The following is a 17,600-nucleotide window of genomic DNA, read 5'->3' on the forward strand; positions in this document are numbered from 1 at the left end:
ATCAGGCCATGGTCATATTCCTGTTTGGTGGTAATATAAACTCAATGACATTGGCTAAACAATGAGTTTTATTCTATCTAAAATCTCAATCCAAGTTCTCTTAACATCTTACATAATTTCCATGCATGAATCCTGTGATCCGTATCAAATAATCTACATTTGGATATCTGATTAAATGGTCCCCTAGACTTCTACCTCCTCCTGTAGTTTTCCCTGCCTCTTGCATCACTACCTAGTCCTAGAGGATACAAGTGTAGCACATTACTCACACAGTTTTAATATGTTCCTCAACCTTTCATTTCATTGCATCTGTCTGTTTGAGAACACTTTTTACCACTTTTTGCTTTATTTTGCGTTGTTCACAGCTTTTTACATGCAGGTTGTAACTCTTAAATGAGACTTCAATTTCATTGATGATGACAACTGTCACCAGGACTCTTTTTTAGACATCCTTCTGAATGTCTGGAACAGCATCTTGCATCTACTGCATATTTAGAACACCTTGCTTAGTTAAAAAATGTTAGGAGGTATTATTTTCTGTTTGAAACTAAGGCATTTCAGACAGCACTTTGAAATTTCCAGTAGATAATTTAGAATAAGAATTTGATGATTTTTGACATAAGAAAAATGGTATTGACACAATTATTAGGGTAACTATTATGACCCATTTTAAAATTTCTAAAGTAGTATTGGTGAGCAATACTAAGACTAAACAATCTGATGAACCCATTATAAGCCATAAATGTTACATTCCTTCCTCATAGGACATAATTCCAAGAGCCCTTCAATGCCCATTTTCTCTATTCACTTTCACCTAAGAGTTTGAGAAAAGAATTATTACTAAAATAGTTTTTGATGTCTCTGAAGTTTTGAAGGGCAAAAATCTTTCATTTCCATGAACTTAGCACAATATATGAATGCAATCATTCCTCCCTTGACTAACACTTTTTTCCATCTTTTCATCAGCGCTTCAAATAATATGTTGTTTTTTTCTGATCTCTTCTTTTATTTAAAAAATTGCACCACTACATCTTTCATTGGCACAAGTCAGAGTAGTATATGTGTTTTTAAAAGAGTAGGAACATGGTAAAAAGTACTGCATTTAATATTTTCATTTTAAATTTATGTACTTAGAAACTGAAAAAGCGACTGGGTTCCGAGTGCTGGTCTTATCTCCAAATGGTTGTGAGTTACATTTGGCTGTAAGGTTTATGTGATTTCTAATCCTATATTGGAAAAAGATTTAACCTCTGAAGATGATGTAGAAAATAAAAATTTCAGTGGTTTTGTTTTCTTTAGATAATATTTAATTTGGCTTTAATCCTAAAAGATAAAAGAGAGAGAGAGAGACAGAGAGAGAGAGAGAGAGAGAATTCAAATTTGAGTCATATATTTCCCAGGAACTATTCTGAGATTTGACCTATTTGTGAAATTGAAAGCCAAGTAAGTCCGTGGCATAACATACATAAAGGTTAAGTACAATTTGACCTTGAGAGATTGGAGTTTTCCCTCTTTCCATAATACTCAGCTCTAGAGTCCCAATTTTTGAACAGCTGATCAACCGCTGTCCACACTAATAGACAGGTAAAGACCTGCACCACATGTTTTGCATTCAAACATGTTCCATTAACATGCTCAGTTAACTGGCACTTCTTGATGACTCTGATACGACTTCAGATATATTTTTGCATCCAACATATATATTCAGCTAAACCGAAAAGAAGACACCACATCAGACTTACAAGTAAAGTTCTGTAAGAAAATGATAAATTTTGTATTAAGCTTGTTGCATTGCCAAAAATGATGGACTCAATACTCTTCCCTTTCTACCCAGATTTCTGATCAGTTTCTCTGTCCTTTATGTAAATACATCTGAGCTGCAATCAACTCACATCCCGAAAGATTAGACTGAGGCTGGATACAAAATAAAGGGCAAAGGTCATTAACTTCTAGCTGAGTGTTCCATATGCTGGGTTCTACAAGTCTATATACATCAGATATTCTGATCACATCAATATCTAAATCCCTGTTTTGAATATCATTTTACCCTCCAGATATTGTTCAAGAAGATATGTGCATATAAATGTGCCCACCTATGTGGTTAAATGAATTCAATTCCTTTCAGAATATTTTCCTTCTTGTACCATGTTGTAGGAAACTCACAACCTAACTCTGTATGGAGCCTTATCTTTTCCTCTTCAATCTCTTCTTCATGTCTGTGTTCATACAGATTTGTCATAGGAAGAATATCTTATATAGATATTTTAGTAATTTCTGCAAAAGTTGTTACTTTCTCAATGTTTGCACAAGGAGTATTTTCAGTTAATAAATTCTGCTAAGAAACACCTTGGATAAAAATACTATCATACTATTATTTTTTTTTTAATTTAGCATCCAAGATTTTGCACAAGGTCTGTATGTAGAAAAGTATCTTATTTGAAGGAAGTAAATTGATTTCAAAGCTCTATTTTATTTATGTCTGTAAATAGCAACTAAGGCTTCCAAAATGTGCTGGAACACATTAATGACTTGTGATTTCATATCTGATTATTTGTGACCAGTGAAACCTAAAGTCAACGTACAAACTCTTGGCTGACTACATTCTCAGGGAACTATTTTCTAACGCTGATAAAACTAGAGATTTTAAAGTAAGATATTGAGTATTCAATGACTCTGGTCAATTTGCACAACATTTATATGTTGTTACTGTTTTTTGGCTCAAACAAGCAAAACAAAAAGTATGAGAAGCAATCCATACTTATAATAATGATATAATTGCTTAGTTTTAGAGTTTACATAAAAATAATACTTGGAATGCTTTCATTATTTTTTTTTAATCTACATGGACTACAGATGCTCCATTTTATGTTCTTATTTAGATTTGATATAAGGGAGCTTAGAAGCAACCTGTTATTTTAATGTGTGATTAAAAGAAGATAGTTCTGAAGTGTTTCATTTTACAAAATCAGAGAAATATTGTGGTATTCAGATCCACGCGGAGGACCTTAAAGGTTACATGAACTGTTAAACGTATACACGCATTTTATTTTTTAAATCCTCTGTTCTACATTTATTGTGTAAATATTTTTAAAAAAAATATGTGCTGAAACGTATTAGTGATATGTGATTCCATAGTTTTCTTCTGTGGATAGCTTATCTGAAACCTAAATCCAAAAGCCTCATGGAATTCCAAAACCTGACATTCCTGATACATTTTGCAGAGAAAAGGCAAAACACCCAGACATACAACATTTGTACACGCTTTACCCTCCTTTTAGGGTGAATGTAATCTAGAATTAGCATCATCAGAGCATGTATATCCAGAGGTTACTCTCTACACCCCTCAGTGTCTCTTCAGATTTAACCTCACACTGGAACACACACCATTACGTGATTTAAAAGGATAAAGCAGCATCTGGAAAACTAAAATGTCGTAAAAAGCTTAAATTACATTTTATTCCTCAGGCTTAAAACACAAATTGGAGAATTATTCAAATTAAGCTTACTTACTTCCCATACCTCAAAATTATAAAATGATAGCACAGGGTAATTGCAAACAGAGGTAAAATCCAAAATTTTGCACATGGGTAGAAACAGACAGAAAATGTCATATAACTTTTGGGGACACTGGATAATGATAAATTTAAAGAGCAAAGGAAAAACTCTGGTTTAAACCAATTCCTATTTCATGTATTTAAGAATTCCAATATTTCTGAAATATATAGATGTGGTCAGTTTTAGAAAATAGGACCATTATGGTATGAATTCTTACTTCAAGACCAATAGCAACAACAACAAAACATTATCTAAAACAATTAGGAAAAAAAAAGTCCCACCCAAATTCTCAGAAATTAGCTTATGAAAATATTAAAATAATTGGAATTTTGTACTATAAACAGTAGCTTCACTGTTAAAGATTTCATGAAATTCTCCCATGATAATATAATATTTTATGTGAGATGCATGTAAATATATATTTATAAGCTAATGAAACTAGAAAATTAGATAAGCATCTGCAAGCTTTTATGCAGTTGAATACTTTGCAGTTGGCAAAGCATTTTACAGAAGCTCATTTAATCCTCACAACAACCCTGTGAGGTGGGCAGGGAAGTCACTGCCATCTCTGCTTTGTGGTTTGACCCTGAACACAGAGACTTTTGGGAACATATCTGAGGATAATAACTGTGAATCTCCTTTTTTGCTCCTAGTCCCACACATTTTCCTGTTGATACCAAACTAATATTCAGTGAGATGGAAAAAATCTGAACCTGTGTAAGGAATAAATGTAAGTCAACTATGATTCTATGACATTTATATTCATTGGAGGATAGTCTTTCAGACTACATTGTTATTGTGTGAGGTACCTATTTTTGATTACTGCTCGTGTTGAAAATAAGTGATTAGACTGAAATACAAACCAACTAGCAAAATGTTTGACAATTAATTTTAAATACAGAAATGATCAAAATTGCTGATTTAAATATAAAAAAACAAGTGGAAAAAAGGAAAAAAAAGTTCCCCAACCTTTGGGAGAAGATAAGGTGTGTGGTTATTGTTAAAATTAAATCATTCCCTGACATATCAGATTATCATAACATACTTTAAACTATTCTTTCTGTCCATTTAAAAATAGGAGTATCCCATTAAAATAAAAGGGGGTGTACGGGATAGAGACAATAGTCTCGTGCTCAGTACAGCACACAACTGGTGCACTGAAGTTGCATACATTATAGTGCAGGCAGCAAATCCCCATGCTCCATCAGTTTTGTATGGAGAAAAGAACTGGGGAGGGCAAAGGGAAATGGTACATACAAGTCCATGATAGAGTGGAAATACCTCATGTAATATAAACACAAGACAAGGCTAATGAGATCTGTTACAATAACAGAGAGTGGTTCTCAAAGGTTCACCCAGAAAAGTGATAAAAGAGGTCGTGATTACCTTTACAAGTTTCCTGTATTAGTGTTACCACCCCTATAAGTCATAGCCATCAGTGATCTTCAGCGTTTTTGTTTAGTTTTGCTTTTGAAAAAAATAAATCACAAAATATTGAAACAAATATCATTGTTTGGCTTAATGCAGGTATTCTTAATAAACAGTACCACAGACTTTATTGAGCAATTGAAAATATACACAAGGAACAATAACTTTTTCTTTGTATTGTCCTTTTTTTTTTTTTTTTTTTTTTTTTACTTTCTTCCAATTAAATAACCCAGTTTCGATCATGAAAAGGGCACTTGTTTCTACAGGAGCTGTGTCCAACTTGCTCAGTTCCAAGTACTGTTTCCACACTTCTTCCTTGTCATTGCTGAGGTTGTATCTCCACTTACTCAGGAAGCAAATTCCACAACGTTGCAAGAACTGACCCCCTAAGTTGTTCTTTCAGATTCTATTTCTCCATAGAGTTCAGCTAACTTTTTAAACTCAGGTCCCCAGTCTCCAAGGTAGTGATAATCCTGGTCTGATTGTGTCGTTGCTGAATCCAGCGAGCTGATAGACCCAGCTTCTGATCTCTGACCCTCATAGGCATAAGTCTGAAGAGAGTCATAAGGGGGGACGCTAGGGTCTAGGTCTGCTTCTGCCAGTCTTTGCTTAATAAATTCCTGAACATCTATACTTTCCAGGGTGGACAATGTCTGGTGTCTGGGAGTGAGCTTCACTTCAGGTCTGATATCTCTCCGGTACTTGAGCTCCTCAGCAGCAGAAGGATTCCTCAAGGCTGTGATGTCAAAGGCCTCCGTGTCTTCCTCTCCGCCTCCTTCATCATCATAGGTGACCACGTTCTCCCGTACATCCTCCTCTGAAATGATCAAGGGCTCTTTTTTGCTGCGCCTCAGGGTGATAAAAATTACCACAATTGCTGAGGAAAAATGGAAAGAGGATGAAGAATTAAGAAAACAGGAAGGAAATTCTTAGAGATTTTACATCAGCAATTTCCCATTCGTCACTAACCACATTCCAGAGTTAGGCTGGCATTGCAGCACAACCCTCTCTGTGCTCTCTGAATAACACCACAAGGTACTGTAACGCCTCAAATAATGTAAAAGATGATTACCCCAGGAGACATTGCGAATTGCTGATCTTCTAGAGAAAACCACAATACTCTCTGTTTGCTAGGATGTAGGTTTCTTGGCTCATATTTCAGTAAAACCATATAGTGATTAAAGTGAGATAAACACATGATGAAAAAATAATATGAAATTTTAACTAAAAAAATGTAGAGAGCAGGTTTCCCTATAGATATTTAATCCTTCTAGGTAGACACACTAAAGGAAAGATGTTTTAAGTTTCTGGAATATTGGAAGAAGGAGTCTTAAGGTTAAACCCTTTAAATTTTGACGGTTTGTGGAAAATCAAAGCAGAAATATTTTAATGTTGATCTCTTTTGTCAATTATCCTTTAAATTATATTATCATGCATTAATAATTGCATTTTCCCATTCAGGGGCAAAATAATGTTTCATTATCTGTACACAACTTGTTTCATAGGAATTTTCTGATTTATGAAGGTTCTTTATATAACTATTTATTTAATTCTCACAGCAGAACTGTGACTTTACTCTATTTTTTTACAGCAGAGTTATGGCTTTACTCTCTTTTCAACCCATTTATGCCTGAGGTTGCAATTTTTCTGTGTGTGCAAAATCAGACTTTGGCGATGACCTTGAGCAGTAGGGTATAAATAATTCCCACAAGCTTAGCATTCCAATAATGGAACACTACGCATAAATGAGGATGAGGAATCTGAGACTCAGGAAAGAGTATCTGAATAACCAAGATCAAAAGATCACACAGACGGCAAGTGGAAGAGCTTGTACCATAACATGATTTCTCACATCACAGGTAATGATATTTCTACTATAATAATATTCTACTTCAGTATTTCAGAAACATGAAATAATAAACTGAGTGGCCAATTGGACATGTACCTTAGGATAGCTCTTGCTGAATATGGTGGATTAGTCTTTATTTCCAACAATGCTGCAAACATTAGAAAATATGATAGAAATATGTCTTGGGAACTTTGCTTTGGCCATTTATCAACATTTTCAACTGTTTCTATTTGATGAGATTAAACTGCTACTAAATAGAAATAGTTCCCTCACATCAAATTTGTTATAGCCTGTGTTATTAGGCTGACTATTATTTACTTCAGTTCTATAGACTGCACTTTTCTTGTTCAGCTGATACTCTAGGGTTTATGATAGTGATAATGATGCCCATTAATATTTTAAACATTCTATACTTCATAATAATCAGGGAGGTACATTCAACTGACATTTAAGGTTGTTATATTTAGCAAATAAAAATAAATGGCAGGATTCTCAAACGTGAATTTGAGATCAACAACAGCACACATGCACACCCACCCACCCACCCACACACATACACACTTCTCAACCTACAGTGAGCTTACATTCCTATAAACCCATTTGAAGTTGAAAATATCTTAAACCAAAAATGCATTTGATACACATAATTTAGTAAGTATTATACCTTAGCCTAGCCTACCTTAAATGTGCTCAGAACACATTAGCCTACAGTTCGGCAAACTTATCTAACACAAAACATACTTTATAATAAAGGTATTATAAAGAATTTTAAATCAGAATTCAAAATATGGTTTCTACTGAATGCATATTGCTTTCACATCCTTGTTAAGTCAAAAAATCTTAAGTCAAACTATTGTTGGTTAGAGACCATCTGCAACACACACACACACACACACACACAACCACACATACACACACATACACATAAGGTATTGTGTCCCATATAATATTGGAGATACACACACACAGGCAAATATTGTGCTAAGCATACATGTATATGTTCCAAATATATTATCCTATGTGACATATTTATGTTATGTATACACATATATACCTATATACAGATAAAGATATATTTCTTATTTATCTGAAATTCATATTTATCTCGGTATACTGCATTGTATCTGGCAGCCTTGATTATATGTGATCCTCAACAAATGGTTGTGAAGCAAACACCAGGTTATCTAACTCTGATAAAGAACATACTTTCCCCCCAGCAACTGCCCTTTTACTGCTTACCTCTGCAAAGTAACTTGTATCTTTACTTTTATCATTATTGTTACTTTGTTCTTCTTTATAGCTTAACCTATTTTATGTATACCTCTAATCGATAAGGACTAGTTTTATCTGTTTTAAAACTAGAGAAAACTTGAGGAAGAGGAGTCGATTTTAAAGCCAGAGGTGGAAAGGATAATGAGAGAAAGGGATGGTCACTGTGCACTGGGAGGTATCCAGTTTTGCAGAGGAAAGGCAAATGGGAGACTATGAAGGAACCAAAAAGACAGGAAAAAAAAAAAAAAAAATCTGTAGCAAAGGTCATAGAACCATCCAGAAAAGTGTGAAATGAAAAGATATTAGCATCGGGAAGGTCATGAGAAAATTTAATGAGGGTCACTACAGCAGACATGGGAAGCACTGAATTACTGTTGTCTAAAATGAAGTGGTTACAGAAAGCTGAAAATGAAATGCTGATGCTTCTCATGCCCTGATCTACAAATATTATGCACAGAATTACAGATTTTCCCATATATGTTGACTATACTTCAAAGACATTACTTAATAGATGCCTTTATTTTGGGGTAAAAAAGGCTTCTGCTGAACATAGAAATATGCATTTAATAAGTCCCTGTGTATTTTAGCATAAATCCACCTTACAGTTTTCTAATTCAAAGCCCCAAACAACATCCTCAAGTAACTCACTCCACTGTATTCAGAAGTTTAGATTTATCATGCACGATATATATCTCTGTTCAACTTTATAATTAAATGAGGAGGCTGTACTAGATCAAAAGACCTATTTATACAGACTGCCTAATTTATTATAATACAATTTCTTACCTTCGCCAATAAATCAAGTTATTTTCTTTTATATTGAATTGGTTGGTGGTTGATGTCAAGGGAATTTATGTGCAGACACAACAGGAAATATGTAATCAATACTGCCATAGAGGTAGGCAGGTAATTTGCATCCTTCAATATTTGTGCAATTTTTCAATCTTTGCATATGTATCACATCCCCTTAATGAAATACAGGGATAAACCTGGCTTTTTAATTATCATGGCATATGGCATATAGTTTCGTATTTCTAAAAAGTTAAAATAATTCAGATATATTATAATTCAAAATATAGAGACCATTTACATTTGAATGTTGAAGGTTTACATTTACCTTTTCCCCAGAAAAGGTAGTATTTGCTACCTTCTGGATATTATTTGCTAGTATTCAGTGATTCCTAGACTTGTTACATACTTATTTAATAAAAGGATATATATATATATATATGAGATATATGTATACATAATAATCAAAATCTGGGTCACTTTTGAGTGAAAGGGGATGTTGTTTATAATTATGCCAGGACATCAGGACAAACGCAGACATAGGATCACTCTAGTTAAAGGTAAATTCAAATCAACTCAGAGAAAATGTTGTACATTGTGTTCCTAATGAACTTATTTTCATTCCTGTTGGTTCCACAGATATTTCTGGAGCAGAGGGCACCAGGTAGATATTCCATAAACAGTTCTCATGTGGACAAACAAAAAAATAATCTCTGTGAAAGTGGTAATGTGACATTGTGTTAAGCGAATTATCCTGAACAGTAGTAGCCTCACTAGGAAAATAATTTTAAAATATTTTTTTAAAAATTAGCTTATGGTTACTAATAACATCAAACTCCTAATTGTACTGGAGAATATTTCTTAATGTTTGAAAAACAAATGAAATGTTTCCAAAAAAAATCCTAAGACCAAAGTATATTTTAAAAGAATGAGTACAGATAATAATTATACATATAAATAGAGTCAAATCCTTATTTAAAACCTGACAGTCAAAAGAATGTATTCAAACGACCCTGATAATCTTTCAAACCATACACGTGGGCAAGGTACCTCTTCTTACAGTGGATCATCTGGTAAAATACAATATGAGATAACCAAAGCAATGTTACAAAAAAAAAAAGATACATAACTTGTGTTTCTTTGTACAAAATAATAAATAATTTCTGTTATAATTTGAAGCCAATTTTAGTTGTATAATTTGCATTGAAACTTGAATAAGCTGTAGTACTTTTTAGATGTCTTATTCTAAAATAAATATTGTATCCTTGGTTAGTAAATTGCTTTTTCTTCTGTTCAAGTTGGGACAGAATTGTAAATGCCCTTGAGATTATCATTTTACATAATAAATTAGAAAAAAATTGTGGAGTTTTATGAATTAATTTTATCATCAAGTAATTCAAAGTTGGGGAAACATTTTTTGTATTTGTTTTCTCATAATATGTGTTTTTTCCTATATATTATGTATCATTCCAGTGCTTGGCATACTAAGTGGCTTTCAGTTTCCATAATATAAACTGTCATACAACTTGCATTTGAACACATTCCATACTGAATCTCAACATACTCCTCCCTAAGTAGCTTGCATAGCAGAATCTTTTAAACCTCAAGTATCATTTGATTCTTTGTCACACCATCATACGCTGGCACCACATTTGGTAGAATTGAGGTGGTCTGAGTCAGGGAGGTTATTTTGATTAGCTTATGGAGTGTGACTTGCCACACTTGGGAGTGGCATCTCTCTCTGAAACCTTAGATTTTTTAACCAAGGGTAGCACACAAAACCATTTGAAATTGCTCAAATGAAAATCAGGCTGATCTTTTTCTCCTCACCAATTCCATCCTCTTCTCTTAGTTCACCACACATTCACAACAACTCCATTCTGATCCTCATGTATCAGGAAATTTATATCCTATGTTAGGAAGCAATCCACGCTTCACTTATGGTGGCCTCACCTAGGTCACCTGCTTATATGTGAGCTATGGACTGAAAGGGTAGCCGGAAGAGGTCCCAGTCAGATCCCAACTCAGTGACTTATGCCAAGTGCGATCAAGGTTTACCTTGCCAACTACTCTGGCAAGAGATGGGATAAAGTTGGGAAATAAAAGTCAGGCCTCTGGGAGGGAGAGAGGACTTCAGCTACCTCTACTGTCATGAAATTCTGATTGCATCATAAAGGCTCACTCTAAATTCTCTTCCGTCCATCATATGCAATAGACCTGAAAAAGGTAATCTCAACAGAAAGTAACCCAACTCATAATGTTCAAATCTATCATTTAAAGTTAGTCTCTTTGGTTGACAAGCACCATTCAACGTATTCATAGATGGATTCTGGCCATGTTGTAAAATGTTGAACCATATGTAATCTTTAATAAACAAGAATAAGCATTTCAAAATTCTACAGAATGACTCTAAGGTCCTTTCAACTGAAATGTCATTCTCACAGGTTTAGAAATAGAAACAAAGACTGAATGTGTGGCCTGAGATCACACAGTTACTGGCAAAACTAGACCTGGGTTTGTACAATCACAGTCATTTTCACAAACAAGAAGTTGAGAGGGAAAACATATTTAATATTAAAATCTTAACTTTACAATTTGTTTAGGTGTGAGGGCTGACAGTTAATTTAGAATTAGAATTTCAAGAACAGAATTAGAAGTTCAAAAAGAAAGTTTTGCTACCTTTGGTTTTGCCAATATTTATGTTGAAAATCATAATCTCACAAATTAACTTCAACATTATTTTAAAATTATGATGACTATATCCTGTATCCCTTGGCTACATACTTTCTGAATAACCATAAAAACTAATCAATGTCATGAAAAGTATACATTGCATTATAATATATAATTGTAGTTATAATATATATTTTCACTAATTTTATTAGTTGAAACTCAAATATGCTTTTACAGCATCTTTTCACCAATTCCATCTTCTTCTCTTAGTCCACCACATGCTCACACCAAATCTACTTTGATCCCCATTTATCTGGAAATTTATATCCAAGATTAGGGAGCAATCAATGCCTCACTTATGATGGCCTCACCTAGGTCACCTGCTTATACCTGAGGTATGGACTGAAAGGGGAGCTGGCAGAGGTCCCAGTCAGATCACGGCTCAAATATGCTTTTAGAGCATATTTGAGTTTCAACTAATAAAAATGAAAAAGTAAACATATCATAGAGTAACTTTATTAGTCTGGAGGGATATCATAAAATTTACAAATGTCCTATTATTTACCCCAAAAGAGAAAACACTTTCATAAAAACCAATTAAAATGAAGTATCGTTCCATGAAAACATAAAATATTCTTTCAAATAATGCACCTCAAAATGTACCTAGACATTTAACACGTTAATTACATTTTTGATATTCATCTTAGTAAATGAAAATAGTTTTATGATGATAAATGAGCTCAAAATTCGAAGATAGCATACCTCACCTAAGTGATCTACTTTTAAGAGTAAGAACGCTGGAAGAACTCTCATTAAAATCCCTGCGTTCTATTCTCTGTGACTTCAGTTAGGATTCTAGAGAGATCCAGGTTAATTGCTATTGTGTAGCCTTGTTTTCTCTTTCTGGAGTGTTTGTGCTCTTTTTCTTTTCCTTTTCAAATACACACACACAAAAGAAGTATGTTAATAACCAAAGAAAATAGCAGTTCTGACCAATAAATATATAAAGTTTCTTTCTTTTTCTTCTTCTTCTTCTTTTTTTTTTTTTTTTGAGATGGAGTCTGGCTCTGTTGCCCAGGCTGGAGTGCAGTGGCACGATCTCGGCTCACTGCAAGCTCTGCCTTCCCGGTTTACCCCATTCTCCTGCCTCAGCCTCCCAAGTAGATGGGACTAAAGGCGCCTGCCACTACGTCCAGCTAACTTTTTGTATTTTTAGTAGAGACATGGTTTCACCATGTTGGCCAGGATGGTCTCGATCTCCTGACCTCATTATCCGCCCACCTCGGCCTCCCAGAGTGCTGGGCTTACAGGCGTGAGACACCGTGCCTGTCCATATAAAGTTTCTAAAGGCTCTCTTCCTGACTTTCCTCTCCACTACACATTTACTGTATATATTTATTTGTTTTTATTTATTTACTTATTTTTGAGACAGAGTCTCACTCTGTCATCTGGGCTGAAGTGCAGTGGTGTGATCATGGCTCACTGCAGCCTCCAACTCCCAGGCTCAAGGGATCCACTCATCCCAGCCTCCCAAGTAGCTTGAACTACAGGTGTGTGCCACCATAACGAGCTAGAAATGACTTGATTGCAGTGAAATAGTTCTTGCTGTGGTGCACCAAACTTCCATGCTTCATGTTGCTAAGTGCAATTGAGCATTTTGGTGCTCAATTTATTGAACTTGTAAGCATCTTTTGACTTTGTTGACAAGATCTACTACACAGCATAATGCTCATTGATACCCTCTTTTCCCTTGATGTTTGTGACATTATATTTTCTTCCTACTCTCGCTTCTTCACTGTCCTCTGCTATCTCATCCTTCTTATTTAGCGATCACATTGTAGTTTCTCACTGCTCAACCCCAGTCCATTGTCTCTCTACATATATTCTCTTGCTGGGCAACTTCAATGAAGTGGACTTTCAATGTCATCTAGCTCAGGGTAGTTCAGGATCTATATTCAGCAAGATATAAGAAGTTGTATTTGATGCCATTCTAACTCATGCAGGTCTCTACATTGTCAAAGATCATTTTCCTGAGTCCATCGAAAGTACCTAGATAGTATTCACTTTTCCTCAGGTCTTTGGTAAGTATGCTACTCCGATACATGCTATGTCGAAGGGAGACAAGGGCAGAGTTTTCCTAATTGGTTTGCCTACATGCCCTCTTGTCATCAGGAGTTCTATTCTCCATGTCATTCACAGTCATCTTTTGCAAATTGAAGATTTTATAATGGGACTCTCTGGCTTTAAACCTTTCTTTACATTCCTAAAACAAAACTTACCGGTTTTGCCATGCCCCACAAATCTCTGGATGCTCTCACTCTTTCCTGCAAATCCCTTCTCCTTTCCAGGTTCATTACGCTTTAATCTCCCCTCCATCTACACAAGCGATTTGTCTTCGACCCCAGGAACAAAACAAGGAACATATTTTTTGCAAGAATACCTCTTTCTCAGAAAAACAGTCAATTATCTTTTCATGTATGCCAGTACCATAAAAGGAATAAAAAGCAGGCTGCTAAGAGAAAGAAAAAAGGGTTTGGACAGAGGTTCCCACTTTATGAAGCAGAAAGATTCCTTATATCCATCTTTCTTTTTATTACAATACAGATTTGCTATCTTGTTTCAAAGAGCAATCTAAAGAGTTTATAGTTATGCGAGCTCCTCATGCAGCTGTGAAAAGATTTAGAATATTACAACAGATAATGAAAAATTAGAGAAAGTGTTTTATTTTCAATGAACTGTAATGAAAAATTCAAACAAAAGAGTATTATTATTATTATTAATATTATTTTAGACGGAGTCTTGCTTTGTTGCCCAGGCTGGAGTGTAGTGGCGTGATCTTGGCTCACTGCCAGCTCTGCCTCCTGGGTTCAGGCCATTCTCCTGCCTCAGCCTCCCGACTAGCTGGGACTACAGGCGCCCGCCACCATGCCTGGCTAATTTGTTTGTATTTTCAGTAGAGACGGGGTTTCACTATGTTAGCCACGACAGTCTCAATCTCCTGACCTCGTGATCCGCCCGCCTCGACCTCCTAAAGTGCTGGGATTACAGGCGTGAGCCACTGTGCCCGGCCAAAATTACTGTTTTTAAGGGAATATAATTAAATTTAATAAAATTTAATAGCCCCCTAAGACCAAAAAATATTCAGTACGTTAACAACTAACATTAATGATTAACTAATTATTGTGAACTAGTAGAAGTTTCTACAAGATATCTATTTTTTATTTGGTTTTCAGATTCATTTTGCTTTCTGATTTATTCATTTATATATTTAAGGTGTGCAACATGATGATGTTTTCCCAATAATAGTTTTCACTATTATTACATAATGAAATGCTTAATGTAGTCAAGCAAATCAATGTATCTGTCATCTCACGTAGTTACACTCCTTTTTCACGTGGAGGGGAGAAAGCACCTAAAGTTCACTGTCTTTTCAAATTTCCAGTACAAGACAATATTGTTATTAACTAAAGTCCTTTTGTTGTATATTTGATCTCTACATTTACTCACCCTACGGTCATATGACCCTCACCCTCATCCTGAATGAATGGGTGACCTCCTCTGATCTCAGAAGCTAAGCGGGATGGGGTCCTGGTCGGATTCATTTAGAATGATGCCACTTAGGTTCTTGCAAAAAAATGTGAAAAGCTCTTTCAAGATGGGATTCTGAATATTTAAATACTAATTCTTTGTAAAACATACACTTTCAAAAGCTATTTCTTTCCGATTTTACCCTTCTTCTGTTATTTCAGTTCTTTCAACACATTTGAATCTAACTATTTTGAGATTAATGATAGTATAGAGAAAATTAATTCATAGGAAATTGGAGCAGCTGTTTCCTTACCCACATTATGTACGCCTAATCCTTAAGTTTTGTCAAAATGATTTCCTCTCATTCAGAATTGCCATCATACAAACTTAGGGTTTAGAATGACTTACCCAGGAGAATGAGAACACAGAGAAGAATAGCGATTAAGGCTCCTGTACTCAAACCAGCCGAGGACAGAAACGCTTCCGCATGGCAGGTCCGCACACGCCCATCTCTCTCGCATGCACAAACCCTGATGGTGAGGGTGCTGCTGCTGCTGAGAGAGGGGATTCCACCATCAGAGATCATAATGGGCAGATAATACACATCCTGAACAGTTCGACTAAATCTCCTCCGCCTTGTCAGAATGCTGGCTGTGTTATCTATGACAGACATAAGCAAAACAAAATATTCTTAGTCAAGCCGCCATTCAAGATTCACATTTCCTTTAATGGATAAAATGGGGATGTGTATCTTTCTTATTTCAGTTTATGAAATGGACAAGGGAATACAAAGGGGCAATTATTAAAGAGAGGCTAATATTGGTTCTCCAGTTGAGAAACCTATTTAGAAAAATTAATACAGCCACACTAAAGATGAAGGAAAATAGTGGGAAGACAAAGGAGGAGGAAGAAATGAACATTTTGGACATGGACCTAATAGCTACAAGATTTAAAGGGATGCAGAGGGCCGGAAGTCATACACTTAGGGTCCTACACTTTGAAGTGAGCCAGCGAGACTTTCCCCAAACCTAGAGGCTCTGAATATATGTGATAGGACCACAAATCTGTATTTTTAGCAAACTATTGAGGTGAGTTGATGCATAAAATAGGTATAAGAACTACTGGTTTAGATAATATTTCTATGGAGACAGTAGATCAAGCAATACATTTTTTTAGGCTTAGCTGTGATTTGAAGCAGTATTGTTTGACCATGGGGAAGTGAATGATGAATAAAATAGCTAATCATCTTTTAAAAAATGTGTTTATTAAATGCAATGTACTATAATAAATGCCTGCATGATATATTGCGTTCAATCTATAACCTTATGAGGGACAGGGTGCTAAATTCTTTAATGTATAGCTGAAAAAAATTTTATTACAAATACTAATTTAAAAGTAAATAACCCTAGTCCCAGAGTGTTAGTTGCCCAAAATCACAAAGCTAGTAAATGATAAGAATAAAACCTCTATTCTAGAACCCTGCTCAACACCACAATGTCACTTTGCCTCATCTCCAATTCACTGCCAAATGGTATTGATGTCTTCAGTGCATATAGTATATGTTTCATTGTACTGTTATTCCTCATCCCTGAATGCATAGCTGAAAACCCACATGGTTCACACTTGGATGTACTGTTCAGATCCCTTCATAAAATTACCTGTTGCCCTAGCTGTAGATTGCCACCTGCCCCCAGGTCACATTCTTCTGGAATAGCATATAATTAATGACTCACTGCTGAAAGGTTACAAATGTTGGCCTGTCCCCCTTCCTATACTACTGACAATAATGATGGACAACTTTAGCTCCAGAGCTTTTCCAGGGGGTCAGCCATTAAGAGACATTAAGAGTGAATGGCAGCTCCATTTGTCACTCCACCCAGTCCTTCTTCCTTCTCCTGTGATCTACAGATGTTGATCCCAAAGGCACACTCCACTACACCCGCACTCCAAATGCCAGTTCAACTCCAGGGAACTCAACATGCAGCTACATCTATGAGTTAATTATTTTGTACTAAAATGTAAATGGATCATTAGACAATTACAATGAGGGCTTCTTTTTCTCTTATCAATGTCTTTTATTCTGAAAATTGAAATTGTATTTTATATAGCTATGTTTATAATAGTCACAGTGCAATATCCTAAAATGATATTATTTATTGTACATTGCTAAATTAATATGAGAAAGCTAACTAATTTTTCAAATATTCGATGTACTACACATAATAAAACATAATAAAATATGCATATACATACATATATGATTGAGTTACTAAAAATCAGAAATAAATAATCCAATGAGAAATTGAAGATTTTTCTTACCCAAAGAAAGAGGAATTTTTAAAAACGACATCAGCTGTCTATTTTTAAACATGTTATAGGATAGAGGGAGAAGAAGTGGAGAAATGATATCATGTGTATTATATAATAATTTATCAGTTACATTTACTCTCCCAGAAAACCCGACCTTTGTGGAAGCAGATCTATCAGCTGTAGGATGATGCATCAT

The 17,600-nt window shown here is 35.1% G+C and overlaps 1 protein-coding gene across 10 annotated transcripts in view; it reads right to left on the minus strand.

The window, feature by feature from the left end:
• Positions 1–3,431: 3,431 nt before the first annotated feature.
• Positions 3,432–17,600, minus strand: part of CDH18 (cadherin 18) — a 1,104,333-nt gene continuing 1,090,164 nt past the window's right edge. For 6 of the 10 annotated variants that reach the window (XM_017959458.3, XM_017959453.3, XM_021940114.2 and 3 more), the window contains 2 exons: positions 15,503–15,754; positions 3,432–5,860 (listed from right to left, as the gene is read on the minus strand). In XM_017959458.3, coding sequence (XP_017814947.2) covers positions 5,370–5,860; positions 15,503–15,754 — 743 coding nt within the window. In that variant the 3' untranslated portion in view covers positions 3,432–5,369. The remainder of the gene's footprint in view (positions 5,861–15,502; positions 15,755–17,600) is intronic. The other 4 variants (XM_021940116.2, XM_017959461.3, XM_021940115.2 and 1 more) reach the window with 2 other exon arrangements.

The sequence above is a fragment of the Papio anubis genome, chromosome 5 (genome assembly GCF_008728515.1).
Source record: "Papio anubis isolate 15944 chromosome 5, Panubis1.0, whole genome shotgun sequence".
Lineage (NCBI taxonomy): Eukaryota > Metazoa > Chordata > Mammalia > Primates > Cercopithecidae > Papio > Papio anubis.